At 47.0% G+C, this 13,561-nt stretch overlaps 1 protein-coding gene across 13 annotated transcripts in view; it reads right to left on the minus strand.

Moving 5' to 3' along the window:
* Nucleotides 1-13,561, minus strand: part of mask (multiple ankyrin repeats single KH domain) — a 340,851-nt gene that overhangs the window by 121,028 nt on the left and 206,262 nt on the right. For 10 of the 13 annotated variants that reach the window (XM_075880092.1, XM_075880100.1, XM_075880096.1 and 7 more), the window contains 2 exons: nucleotides 3,837-4,007; nucleotides 3,007-3,363 (listed from right to left, as the gene is read on the minus strand). In XM_075880092.1, the coding sequence (XP_075736207.1) occupies nucleotides 3,007-3,363; nucleotides 3,837-4,007 (528 nt within the window). The remainder of the gene's footprint in view (nucleotides 1-3,006; nucleotides 3,364-3,836; nucleotides 4,008-13,561) is intronic. The other 3 variants (XM_075880102.1, XM_075880101.1, XM_075880099.1) reach the window with 1 other exon arrangement.

Here is a 13,561-nt window from a genome sequence, read left to right on the forward strand (position 1 = left end):
GAAGATTGTCCGCATGTCGGGGCTCTCCACTCACATGTGCGCAAACGGTGATCGTGCCTATAGTACATGTGGAGCAGCTTCTTCATCTCAAGAGTGGTTACATCGACGTGCCTAGACAGGGGACTCCTGCTCCACCGGTGCAAAAATTTGATGTTGCAAGTGCGCCTGGTATCTCGCGCTCATGGACAAGGGCTTCCACATCCCCTGTTTCATCGGCCTCCAAAAAATGTGATCGTGTCGTTGACTGTACACTTGCGAACACGCTTTCTGACGTGCGAAGAGAAAGAGGCGGCGGATCAAGAACGAGCTGCTGTTCAAAGAGAACTCGGCCCTATGCCAGCGATGAAACGAGAATTTCAGGCAATGGAACGTGACCTGGCCATTCTACGAGCAACCGAGAAAAATTCACTGAGCTTGAAAAAGGCTTAGAAGAGACCCTTAGAGAAGACCGTGGGAATCGAGGCATACCAGACTCCCCCATTTGGGAGAATTGGAATCACTTTCGGCAGAAAAGAGCCGCTGAGGGCTCAGCAAAATATGTTTCGAGTCTCAGAGGGACGGATTGCCATATACGCTGCTTGCTCTGCGGCGGGTGCCGATAAACAGTCTTGAAGAGGCGCGGAGCGCCGTTATGCTGCTTGTTCTGCGGCGGGCGCGAATAGGGGGCTGAAACAGCATGTGTTGTCACTGAGTCCCCCGGCGGATTCATTTTTGCTGGACCATGACGGGCTCCTGCTGAACTATATAGCCACTGACGACGAGTCCATCGATCCGTTTAAGGTGGCTATGCCCAAAAAAGTCTGAGAGCCGCACAGTTGCGATCCTCTCATGACGAACTCGTGGCTGGTCCCCTGAGTAGCTCGAAAGTTTCGCAGACCGAGCAACATTGTGACCTGGCCCGGCACAAAGCGTGACTTTTATCGCTATTCCGTGCCTGCCACGTCTGACAAATGGTTGAACCAAGGGTTGGAAAGCCGCCCGGTCCGTAGTGCGTACTAGCTAGTGGTGCGTACTAGCTGAAAGATCCCCCTTGAGAAAACTCAGCCGTGCCCACATCGTAGACCTGAAGCCCTTTGTCACGGTACGACGAGCTCGCGCCAGCACCTTCTGGCACTTCGCGCAAGCAACGAGTACGCCCGGAGCGGCGGACCGCAATCGTACCCCGCACCGGTATAATCTTTGTCACCTTTGTGATTTCGCCTTTGTGATTTCGCGCCAGACGACGAACTTCTCCGCAACCGAAGGCCCTCAGTTTACCGTCTAGCCTCAGTATAAGTTAGCTCCTTTACGGCCTTTTCTCGTAAAGAAGTCGACCCCGCCCTGTTTGCTGCGAGTGTTTCTTTTTAAGGTGTTCACGTGTATTTTATGTTTCTTTTGTCTAATATTAAGCGTTATTTGTATTTTAGGTTTTTATTTTCTTTTGGCCAACGATTGAGTGTCATATTAGTCTGTTTTACTTTGTTCTTTTCGTGTTTATTTCATCTGCCGCAAAGGGAGTTGTGACCTTGAGTATCGGTGCGTATGCGTGGAGAGAGACGAAGGACGCTTTGTGCCTGCGCTCACGGAGCCGTCGGCGGTGTGTGTGTGCGCGTGCTTCTGTGCGTGTGTAAGTGCGTGACGCTTCAGTGCGTGCCAGTGAAGAGTGCGCGTCATGGCTTTGCCCCATCGACGTGGACACTAGAGGTGCTCGGGGCACTGACCTACTGACGCTGTACTCAGCTCTCGGCCGTCGACGAGAAGCCCTGCTGCCTTTTCCACCATAGCTCCTGCGCGAGGCGAGCTGACAGCAGCTATATGCTGCCGGCCAACGCTAGGGCGCCTCGCAGCCAATTCTGGTTCGGCCTCCCTAATCCCCGGTGAGGCCCGGCTTCCCGCGATGTTCCAGCTCCGTCATCGAGCCAAAGCCCCATTCCGTGCCTCTGACCTCGCACTCGGGCATCGCAACCAGCGGACATTGTCACCCTCTTCCGCCCCTCCACGCGAGGGACGCTATCCCGCTTAAGCACCACGAACACTACTACTACTTTCCTGTGCTCCCTTTCACGATTATTTTCATAGCGTCATGTGTTTATTTTGTTATTAATGTTTTTTTCTCCTTTGTCATATTTTTTTTTAGCAGCAGTTACAGGGCTGGACGGAGGTTAGCTGTCGCTCATGGCAGTGTCATTTTAACTGCAGGGGTGACGTCCGGTTGCCTTTTGCAGACCAGTAAAGGGCAAATTTAGGAGAGGGAATGTGGGAATTGAGGCTCGCCTGCTGCGTTTGCGCGGGCTTTGCCGCCTTTTCTGCTGTTCTCATGCCCCGACATGACTCCCTTCATGCTCAGTGAGAGCAAAAAAGTGTCATATGCAACTACAGGACACCATAATTTTTTAGAAAAAATAAAATACAAAAATTATCATTCCTTAATACTGGAAGGATAAACTTTTGTTGTAGGAAAGCTAGAGCCATGAAACTTGCTTTTTCCACTCTTTGCTAATTGTAGAATCTAATGACATTTAATTCAGCAAGATCTGTACAGCCAATTTACTTAAAAAGTGATCAAACAAAACTAATTAATGACTAATTAAAACAATATGGTAAAAAGTACATAAAAACTGAGTTCATATTTGCTATGTGCACATGTAAATACACCATCTCATCATAAGTTTTCATCACCCTAGCTTAAATAATAAGATGCCTGATGGCTAAGTGCCTCTTCCCTCTTAAAGTTAACTCAAGACCACCCTAATCGCTTCTGCTCTTTGAAACACGTGCCTTAGAAACCATTTACAAAAATAAAAAAGGTGTTTTAACTTGCAAATGTTTTAAAGCCATGTTTCATTTACTACGAACTTTGGGATTCAGCAAACAAATGCCGCGTCACGCACAGGTTCGTCGTATGAGGGTTCGACAGTAAATGGAGTTTGACCGCATGGTGGGCTCAAAAACATAGTTGCATGGTCATTTAAGGTCCCTTACCCAGTCCAAGTTCGCCTCAGTCAGATAATAATTCGGGTAACCCACCTTGGCACGGTGCTCCACGTTGGCCTTGCGGTCCACCAGCAGTGCCACCACCTCCTGACGACCTTGGAAACATGCTAGAGTCAGGGCTGTGTTCTTGTTCGTCTCAATTTGTGCATTGATGTCACTGCCGTTGTCTAACAGGAGGCGCACGGCCGCCACATGACCATTCATGGCGGCCAGCATGAGGGGCGAGATGCCCAGCTTGCTGCCCGTACGGGAATTGATCTCTGCACCATGCTGCAGGAGGAGCTTGATGATGTTCACGTAACCTCCAGATGCAGCCAGGCTTAGTGGTGTGTAGTCTGACACATTGCGATGCTCCTTGTTGGCACCACGAGCCAGCAGAATTTCCACCACCTGAATGGTACCCAAACCAACATAAACATTGGACACTGTATTTGTTTAATTCTAGGACAATATACACTCACACCTCAATATAACAAAGTAAATAAAAAATAGTCTTGTAATAGACATTGTTAGAAATGAACAGTTATAACAAATTTTCGGATATAGTGAGCTTATTCTTGTGTAAGATACAACTTTGTTATAATGAGGTTTGAGTATAATCTATTCTAGGTCAATGTACTTCAAGTTTCAAATTAGATGTTACAGGGTTACACTTGTGGAAATCCAGGCGTCCGTGGCAGTCGCTCAACGCCATTTTCACCCTCGGAGAGTTCTGATGCCCCTTTCCTCCCGAACGGACAGATGGCGGCTGGTCACAAAACGCCGTCACTTCGCTACCATCCCCGCCCCTTAAAGTTTAACACTTTAATTGCCTAATTTAATTGGCCCAATTTTGGCAGGATTTGGGCCTTGCTCACGCTCACCCGACAAGCTAGCAAGATAGAGTTCGGGGAGTCCACTTCGGGACGTCGAAGGGTGCGTATGCGTTTTGGCCTCCGGATCCACCAGGTCGTTTGTCCTTTGTTGTTCTTCACCGCCAGCCGGTAGTTAAGTAGTCCCGTCACGGCCCGGCCATGGCAAGCGCGGGCTCCTTTCTGCGATCACGAAGTACCGAAGCAGCACCTTGAGATTGTGCACCGTACGCTCATCAACTGTTGCTATGTGTGTCTATTCTGCTAATTCTTCATGCTCTGGGGTGCGCGGTCGTGGGAGCGCTGGCTGAAGAGCAGGTCGGCGCATCAAAGTTCGTTCTTTGTACGGTCGTTTTGAGAGGGCGCCCCTCGCCGTCACTATTTGATATATTGGGTAACTTGTATTATTCAATTGGCATGCCTGTATAATCATGTTACATATGATTAGGTTACATTGATTGACGTTTTATTGCACTAAATTCCTCGTAATAAACTAGTTATTTGGAAAGTGTCGCTGAGGTTCTCCCTCTCTGCGTGCACGTGGGCTCGCCGTCCCTTCATGGGGATGGTCCGAGCTCGCGTGTGCAGCAGTATGAACAGTATTAGCCCCGAGAAGGAACACTGGCGTCACTGCAGTCGAGGTGATTTGACGTCACGGCACTAACTCGCCTACTCTACCGCCGCTTGTCTCCTTTTTATGCGCCTGCCGTGTACTCACTCTTTAGAGAAACGTTGGCGATTACTCCTCAATTTCGTGACGCAGATCTCTCAAGGTTCAAGGTGGAAGGCTTCATAACTAGTGAAACTTGTTGAAGCTGTGAAGAGTTCTTTTATAGCTTAGGGTAGGTAGACTCCCGCCCGAACAAAAGATTCGTTGGGAAAATGGTGTTGCAGGACAACAAGACCATCTTTTTCATTGCGTACACCAAGAAATGTGTGCTAAGAAAATATGCTGAGTGGTGCTAACGTGATTAAGACCATTTTTTTCATTGCATACACCAAGAAATAGGTGCTACGAAAATATGCTGAGTGGTGCTAATGTGATAACAACTAGCCATAAACTCGTGTTCAGAAAATATGTGGGCCGAAGTACCACAAACGAAACTATACGTTTTCTATTCACTAAATACTTTGAGCTTTGCAAGCAAGCTATGCTTGCACCTGGGAATAATCTAAATGATGTGACATAATTGCGCTTTCTCCAACAGGAGACTTTACAGAAATTTCACTGTCATAAGCACTCACCTAACGAATTCGGGAAATTGACAAAATACACCTGCACAGTGTCAGCCCTATGGGCCCTAATGTGCAGCACACACGGCAGGAGAAGGGCAAGGAGAGCACATGCGCGGGACGAGCGTCACCATCCGAAAAAGCTGCAGGGGGTGGAGAAGTAGCTGGCGGATAAGGAGGGAGGTGAGACGAGCCCGGGGAATGCACAACGTAAGAAAGTGGGGAATACACAACAAAATCTGAGATGTCTTGTTTTTTTTTCTTCATGGAAGTTTTTTCCTCGCCTCAAGAAGTTTCAGGTAGCTGCGTGTGCTCGCCGATCATAGGGTGTTTTTTCCGTGCGGACGGCCCTAAAAAAACGACGTGTTTTTTGCGAATTTAGCGCATCAACAACAGATTGAAGATGGAATCAGCAGCAACGAGTCTGGACAAAATGTTGATGCATTAAATATCAACCCCGATGACTAGGATGAGTGGGTCAAGCAGCGAAATTCGGCGAGTGAGTGCCGGCTGCATGTGTGGTGCCCATTTTGTTGTCTCATTAGTAGTTACGAATGGTAAAGTGCAACTTGGCAGCAATTTTATTCATTTTGAGGGTCTCAACGTGCAGTGTCTTTCGAGGCGAAACCAGGGGTTCGAAGTCGGAGGCGCACTCCAGAGTAACTCATGGCGCTTCTTCCTGGCCGTCAATTTCATACAGCTGTTTTTTACTGCACAGCTGATCAGGGTGATCTGCGACTACACCAACAAATATGCGTGGATACATATTTTAGAGACAGACATACACAGAAAGTGGTGGTTGGTGGAAGAGTTTCACTCCTGATGAAGTGCATTGGAATTCTCATTTACCGTAATTACTCGAATCTAACGCGCACCTTTTTTCCGGTTAAGCGAGTTCATAAATTGCATGCAAGTTAGAATCGAGTACGAAAAAAAATGAATACGGTCATTCTATTGCCATCGGCATTTCCAAAATGGCCGCCCTCTATGTGCGTCAGCATGGAGCGTCGGCCATTTCTGCCTATGTGTTTCCAATGTGCGGCACTTCGTACGGGTGCTGAGGAGTTCGTCATCTGGTAGTGCATTAGCATCGATGGCATGGAAGGGCTAACTCCAAAAACTGGACGAGTGCACCACGATGCCGCGTTTAAAAGAAAAGTCATCGCGTGTGCCGAAACGGATGGAAATCGGGCCTCATCGCGGTCGTTCGGAGTTCCCGAAATGTGCGTGCGGTACTGGCGGAAACAAAAGCAGAATATTGTTGACTGCAAAGATTCACGTAAAGGCTTCAGTGGACCACAGCAGGGTCGGTTTCCGCAAATTGAAGAGCTGCTCGGCGAGCATGTGCTTGAGCAGCGAGCGGCACAGCGGCCCGTGACGACAAAACTGCTCCAAGTGCGGGCTATGCAATTAGTCTTAGAAAAAGGTGTAATGCGGAGCCAGTTTAAAGCGAGCAGGTGCTGGCTAACCAACTTTATGAAGAGAAAAGGCTTTTCCCTCCGAAGGGGAACATGCATATGCGAAAAGCTTTGCGGAGGAGTACGATGAAAAGCTTCACAGTTTTCAGAGGTTCGTCCTAAACTTGCGGCGCAACAACGGCTACCTGCTTGGGCAAATCGGGAATGCCGATCAAATGCCTCTTTACTTCGACATGCCTGGCACCACAACTCGCGAGAGGAAGGGGGCGAAGCAACTTCGCGTGCTGACATCGGGTCACGGTAAAACTAAAGTGACGGCAATGCTCCGTTGCACGTCAGATAGGCACAAGCTTCCCCCGTACCTCATATTTAAACGGAAGACGCTCCCGAAAGGAGTCGTTTTCCCGAGTGGTGTGATCGTGCGGGCCAACGAGAAAAATGGGTGCGCGTTGCAATCGATGTCTTACTTTTCTTTTTTTCGTTGTGGAAACCGGGTGCGCGTTACAATCGAGGGCACGGTAAAATAGAGTAGATACGGTACATGGAAACCGTTGAGTTACCTTGCCTTCATCAGTACTGGAATACCTCAGAGCCATTTTTAGGCCCAATTTCTTTAAATATTATTGCAGAAGCCGTTTTTGTTCGTTCCTTGCCTTTGTAAGTATTACGACCTTGGAGCAGACCGACCCAGTCTACGATGGTAAGCTGCACAGGATAACCCATCTACGGCCGCACCCTCACTAACTTTCTTTTTGGTCGAAAGAAGAGTTTTTGGCAATAATTCTTGACACTTGTACAACCTTTTTTGCAGCATAAGAAGTTACGAATTGAATATCTTGAAAGTGTTAACTATATAATCACTGCAGAAAAGTTTTCAATTAGTTATGTGTATGGTAAAAAATATATATACTACATTTAAGCTATTGGACAGACCACTCTTTTAGCTACAGTTTGGTACCAAATAATGAAAATAGGGTATTATCTAGCCACACAACAAAAATTTACACAAAGTAAAACGGCCTTTTTTCCCACGGTAGCGATCAAGTTAACTCTTTTGTTACCCCGCCTATTGAAATCAATCGCCGATGACACTATTGTACAATCGATTTTGGCATGTTAAATTTAATTCTCGTTCGCCCAGTACTTCTTAGTCGTTAGTCCAGCCACTCAACTTTCAAAATTGATAAGGATTTGCCAGTTTTGGCAACACAGTGATTTTTGACGGACCTTTCAGTGAACCAATGTGTGTGTATTGTTGGAAAAGTGCACTAGGCTAATGGACTTGACAGAAGTGTGTGCCCCTCGTGCTTATGTTACAGGAACATCAAAGTTCTGTAATGAAAAGAACCTTTGCAAGCCAAATATCAAATTGAAGTGCCAGCTTTGCAATTTTACGGTGTTTATTAAATTTATGCCAGATATTCAACAGAGATCGTTTGCTGGGAGTCAGGGAAAATTTGTTCTACAAAAAATATTTCCGAAGGTCCGCCGCATGTTTGAAGTGTATCTGACAGTTTTCAGCAGCTTTGGTTTTGCTTGCATTGTTATATCAGACACAAGGTCAGATCTGGGGTCAATAGTCACTCCTATAATGTCGTCGTCACGCGCGCATGGGTGCGCACCAGCGCTGCAAAACACATGCGCTGCTCGAAATTTTCATGCAACCCCAGCTTAGAGCTTAGAGTTCAAGGATGACAGCACCCCACTCTTAATTTTTATCGCAACAATGTTTTGCGTCAGCCTGAGACATCCGCAGCCGTTCATGGGTTTCTATTGTTTACATCTTCACGTTGTCTCCTCCGCCGCCACTGTCTGTAGCTTCTGACCTTTGTGCACAATCTTATAGCTACTCTGCTTATGAGCATGGTTCATACTTCGCTGGGGCAAAGTATGTTGGTGCTGGGTGCAGAGGTTCTCCTAATGACAAGAAGGTTCCCAAAGCACATTTTGGCCATGACTACGATGCAGTGTGAAACATTCTAGAACTATGCGTGACATTGTTTTTTTTTAAATACTATATGTGCAAAAATGCAAATAAACATGCTTAGATTCATATATTGGAATGCCAACCTATGCCCAGTGAGGTGGCTGATGGAAAGAGCTGACGCCAGATGAAATAGCGAAGTTCATTAGACATCCGATTTATAGAAGGATTATTGACATCACGGGCATCCATCTACAGTATATACTGCTTATAACGTAAGTCACAGACGTCGCGAATATCCGCACTATAAGCGGTATCGCACAATCACCAAAACATGTTAACATGCAGCTTCACGTGTCCGAAAACCGAAACGTGCGTTGCGTGCTTGCTAACATTTAAATTTCTGAATGTTAAAAGAATTTAACGTCCAAAGACATGCGTTGCCAATGAAGTGAACAGGAAAGGGGGGCAAGGGGGGGTCCTAACAAATGAAAGCACCATTGCGGAAATTCGCAGACTAATAGACCACCTCGATTATGCGCATTACATAGAAACTATGTCGAATCACGTCCACAATTTGACGTGTTTAAAGACGTCAATCATTCTATTTCATGGGCGCACACCCGATTTAATACATCGCATTCAAATTACGAACCACTATTTGAGCACTACAGGTGCCACCCTTGTTTTCATTAACGATATGTATCCGTTCTCGCCAAGTGCGGCCACCGCATAGAGTTTTGTTGATTCGGTACTAAACCGCAACTAAGATCCACGCAACTGCTTCCAATCGAAAGGCAACTGACGCCGATTAGGCCTAGCTTGCTGTTTGGTATACTGTTACGGAAAGTTTGTCTAAAACATGAAGATTCAGCGTCAAAAGATCGCACTAGCAGTCAACCAAGAACAGCATGCATGATACGAATTTCGCGTTCGTGGCCGGCAGATCAGCAACGAGGATAACTGGCCAGGCTTACGTAGGACAGCGCCAAGGAGGTTATACTAAATCTGGAGTGGCGGTCCCGCATAGCTGCCCATGTATTGAAGTGAAGTCGGCGGCCATATTGCTCAGGGCAGAAGGAGGCAGCGCCTGCCTTGTAGCACCGTGATGCTATGGGCGATAGCAGCCGTGCGTTTCGTTATATCTACTAAAGCACCTGTTTATTATTCTTAGGAGGCGACGGAACGTGGAAGGGACATTAATGAAGATCTGCTTTAGTTCTTTTTTATACTTAGCATTTTAGGAGTGTTGAAAAAAAAAAAAACGCCAAGCCTGCGCGTAACGCGCAGCACAGGCACAGCGAAAACCAGAAGAGCGGCCTTTCAGAGCCTTTTCTAAACACTTTTTGGGAAGCTGCAAGCACACTGCTGGGTATCCACAGTGCAATAAATAATTATTAGTTTTGTATAGTAAGCCAGCGTTCACTATGCTATCCTTCGTCATTCTTTGGAGAAGCGTACGCGGTATCTGCTACACACGTGTCAGAAATGTGCGATTTTTTTTTTGTGCAGTGGCTGACAACGATAAATTATGCTTGAAGTGGGTATACACTGTCGTTAATAGGTGATCAAGAACAAGTTTTCTAATAGGTAAGAGCATCGGACGACCCAGCCGTTACGCAATAAAACGCTTTATTACTCATATTAATGCGATTCCTTTCCCGACATCAAGCCTGCCTAAGGCCAGTTTGAAAGCGAGTTTCGAGCACTGGCGTTCCTCAGTCGTAGATTACTGGGCTGGAACCCAGCGGACCTGGGTTCGAATTCTATTGTGCCGCTGGTGGTTTTTTTATTTATTTATTTACTGAGTTCATAGCACTAGCGTGGCTCGGTGGCAGAACATTGGGCAGGCACGCAGTGGACCCGGGTTGAAATCTCATTGTGTCGTTAGTGTTTTTTATTCATAGTTTTTTTTTTTTTTCGTTCTACCCTGGTTACGGGCGGTGGCGGACAACTACGGCGCCGTGCGTGACCCGTGCATTCGCTGTAAAAAAAAAAAAAAAGGTACTCACGAATATCACTTCGCATTATTATATGTTTGCACAGAATTGCCCCACAGTAATGTAACTAGTGAGGACATGCAGCGAAAATAAAAGTTTCACTGGCACACAACCATAAGCCCTTGGCGAATAACAGCGCAGCGTGTGTGCAAACTTTTTTTTTATTATGGAGGGGGGAGGGGGGTATCTGCCTTTCTACATACTCGTTTGAGAAGCTCCTGGATATCCGGAGAAAAGGATGCTTGGAAAACTTCCAATCTTTCATCTGATATGTCCTCCTCCATTACCTGGTCAATGAAATTCTGGGAAGCCTCAATATATTTTAAAAGGCCCCACTGGTGCTCCTACGATGTCTTACTCTTTTTTTTTTTTTCAGCTGTTAATTATACCTCGTTCACAATTATTTCAGTTTTCTTTTTTTTTCTTTTTTGCCTGTGCCATTCCTTCATGGGAGTTTGGGGGTGGCGGGATTTAGAAAGCTCCATCAATGAGAGGTGCTTTAGGCCAAGCTTGATTCCTTGACTTTTGAGAGGAGCTCGTTTCCTTTTTATCCTACATAAAGAGAGACATATCGCAACATCAGAAATTTTGGCATTGCGAGCGTAGGGCTCATGCAATTATAAGAAACTCAAAATCCCAGAAATGCAAAGCCGGTGCTACATTAACTACCTTTCAAAAACTTAGCGCTCACTTGTATAGGCACACTCACGTACTGCCTTTTGTAAGTGCGCTGGAAACGATGCAAACACGGTAGTTATGTTACAAACCCTTCACCTCGTTATTTACCCTGTCTCATCAAAGCATCCTGCTTAAAAATGTGCACTGAGCATAAGTCATTCTTTGGGGGGGGGGGGGGGGGGGAGGGTGCCTAACTTTCTTGCCTCAGAGCGCCCTCTCATAAGTCACGTAATATGACGTGTTTGGACTACTAAAACGTACAAAAATTATTCTAAGTGTACTGTGCACCCAAATGCAAAAAGGAAATCTCTGTACATGCGAATGCTGTCACAGTCACGAAAATATGTGAGGAAAAGTGAGCGAGCAAAGCATGCCATCTTGCACATAGAATTTTGTGCCTGGTGTCATCCACTTCACACGATTCACACAGCAAAATGCTACCCAAGAGCCCACCATCGTCATCTCGAAAATTCCTCACAGACGTGTTTAGAACCGCCTTGTTAAATTAGAGGCAACACACGCAACATTACTAACTCAAAAACAATGCGAAAGCCACGTACGCTACAATGCGCCCATCCGCTTTGTGCTCCGAGCAATATGGCGGTGCGTCGGCTTCAGCTACGGAGCCCCTCCGCCACTCCAGAAGTTTAAGTACAGTCAAATCTCATTAATTAGAACATGCTTAATTCGAACTCATGATGAGGTCCCGTCAAAGCTATGTGTATTCCAATGGGCGAAAACGCCTGGTAATTCGAACACGCAAGCACTTGCGACGGTTAATTCGAACATACCACGCTTCGAAAATGCTTTCAGCAACCCACCCAATCCCACGGCGGCACCTGCGACACCTCAACGCTGTGCGCGAAGGAAAGGAAAAGGAAAGAAAAGGCTGTAGTGGAATGTTTGCTCTCTAGAGCTCTAATGCCGATATGCGACCCCCCTCCCCCCCCCCCCCCCCCCCCCCCCCCCGTGCCGCGCTTCTCCCTTTTCCGTCTCTGCCACGTAAAGACTTTTCTCCTCCCAACGCTGCGCGCGAAGAGAGAGGGGAAAAAAAGCTGTAGCTGCAGGGTTTGTACAGGCTTGCAAAGCGAAAATTCAAGGATATTCAAGGACTTTCCAGGACATGTAAGTTTTTCAAGGACTCAAACCAGCATGCCAAGTTTGAACTTTCCACTCTAAAATTTTCAAAAAATTACCAATTTTATTACTTACAATTTATAAACAAAAAAAGAGCGTAGACTTTATAACTTCTCGCACCCTCTCCATAGGACAGGGCACGATGTCGTGTCGGAAAGTTACACGCTTATGGGCTTCAATGCGCATGTGTAGTCAGGCCTTAAAGGGGGACGAGACTTTCGAATCTGGAAAAATGGCCAAAAAAAAGCGATTTTTCGAAAATCCTATTTTAAATTTCCGTAACCTGTTATCTCTCAGATTTCAAAATATCATTCTCGAAAATCGGGTAGAAGTGCTTAAAAAAAAATGTTTTGTCACTTATTGCCGCGCATGAAATTGCGAAGTCGTGAAAAAAAAGGGTGTTTTTCAAGCCACGGTGACATGGCAACGGCGCAACCAAGAGCCGCCATCTTTGTCTCGCCTGAGAGAGCGTTCCTCCTGCTTGAAGTTCTTCGCGTCAGCCACAGTCTGCAGGCGATAAAAAAAAACGCATAAAAAGCAAAGTCTCGAAGGTACCACGCTGAAGCCTGACTGGCTGCGCATGCCACGTGACACAAACACGGGATCGCCATCGGTCTCCTGAACAGTTGCCCCTGGCATGGGCGCAAATTCTCCTCTCACGCGCGGGCGCGGCTCCCGCTGTTTACTTTTTGCGCCATCAATCAGGCCATTGAAGTGCTGAGTGGATATTTCGGTCGTGGACGGCATGGTTTCGCCGTAGATTCTTGCCAGCGATCAGGGATCGGCCATGGAGTAAGAGAAAATGCCGAATATTACATCAATTCGGTAGTCGTAAGCGCAATCTCCGAACGTGAAAAAGAAAACATCGACAGCTTCTAGAGCAGCCTCTGCTGCTCAACGTGTTGCTGACACGCTGCCGTTTGCTCCAAGCTCTTCGGTCGACGACTTCTCAGACCTGCGGTCGCGATCGTCAGCTGACTTATTGGACCCGCGGCAGCGATAGTTCGCCAACAACTTCTCAGACCCGCTGCCGCGATCGTCGGTAGAAGACTTTTCAGACCCGCTGTCGCGATCATCGATCGACGACTTCTCGGACCCGCAGCCGCGATCGTCAGTAGACGACTTCTCGGACCCGCGGCCGCGATCGTCGGTCGATAACTCTTCCGACCAGCGGCCGTGCTCATCGCTCGACGACTTCTAGAACCCGCGGCCGTGCTCGTTGGTCGACGACTTTATTGACCAGCGGCCGTGCTCATCGCGCATAGATAAAATGCCATCAGTAACTGCCAGTACAATTCAAGCTCGCTTGGAGCCTCGTTACATATCGCCACAAGCCATTCGTGAGCG

The sequence above is a fragment of the Rhipicephalus microplus genome, chromosome X (assembly GCF_043290135.1).
Source record: "Rhipicephalus microplus isolate Deutch F79 chromosome X, USDA_Rmic, whole genome shotgun sequence".
NCBI classification, from domain to species: Eukaryota; Metazoa; Arthropoda; class Arachnida; order Ixodida; family Ixodidae; genus Rhipicephalus; species Rhipicephalus microplus.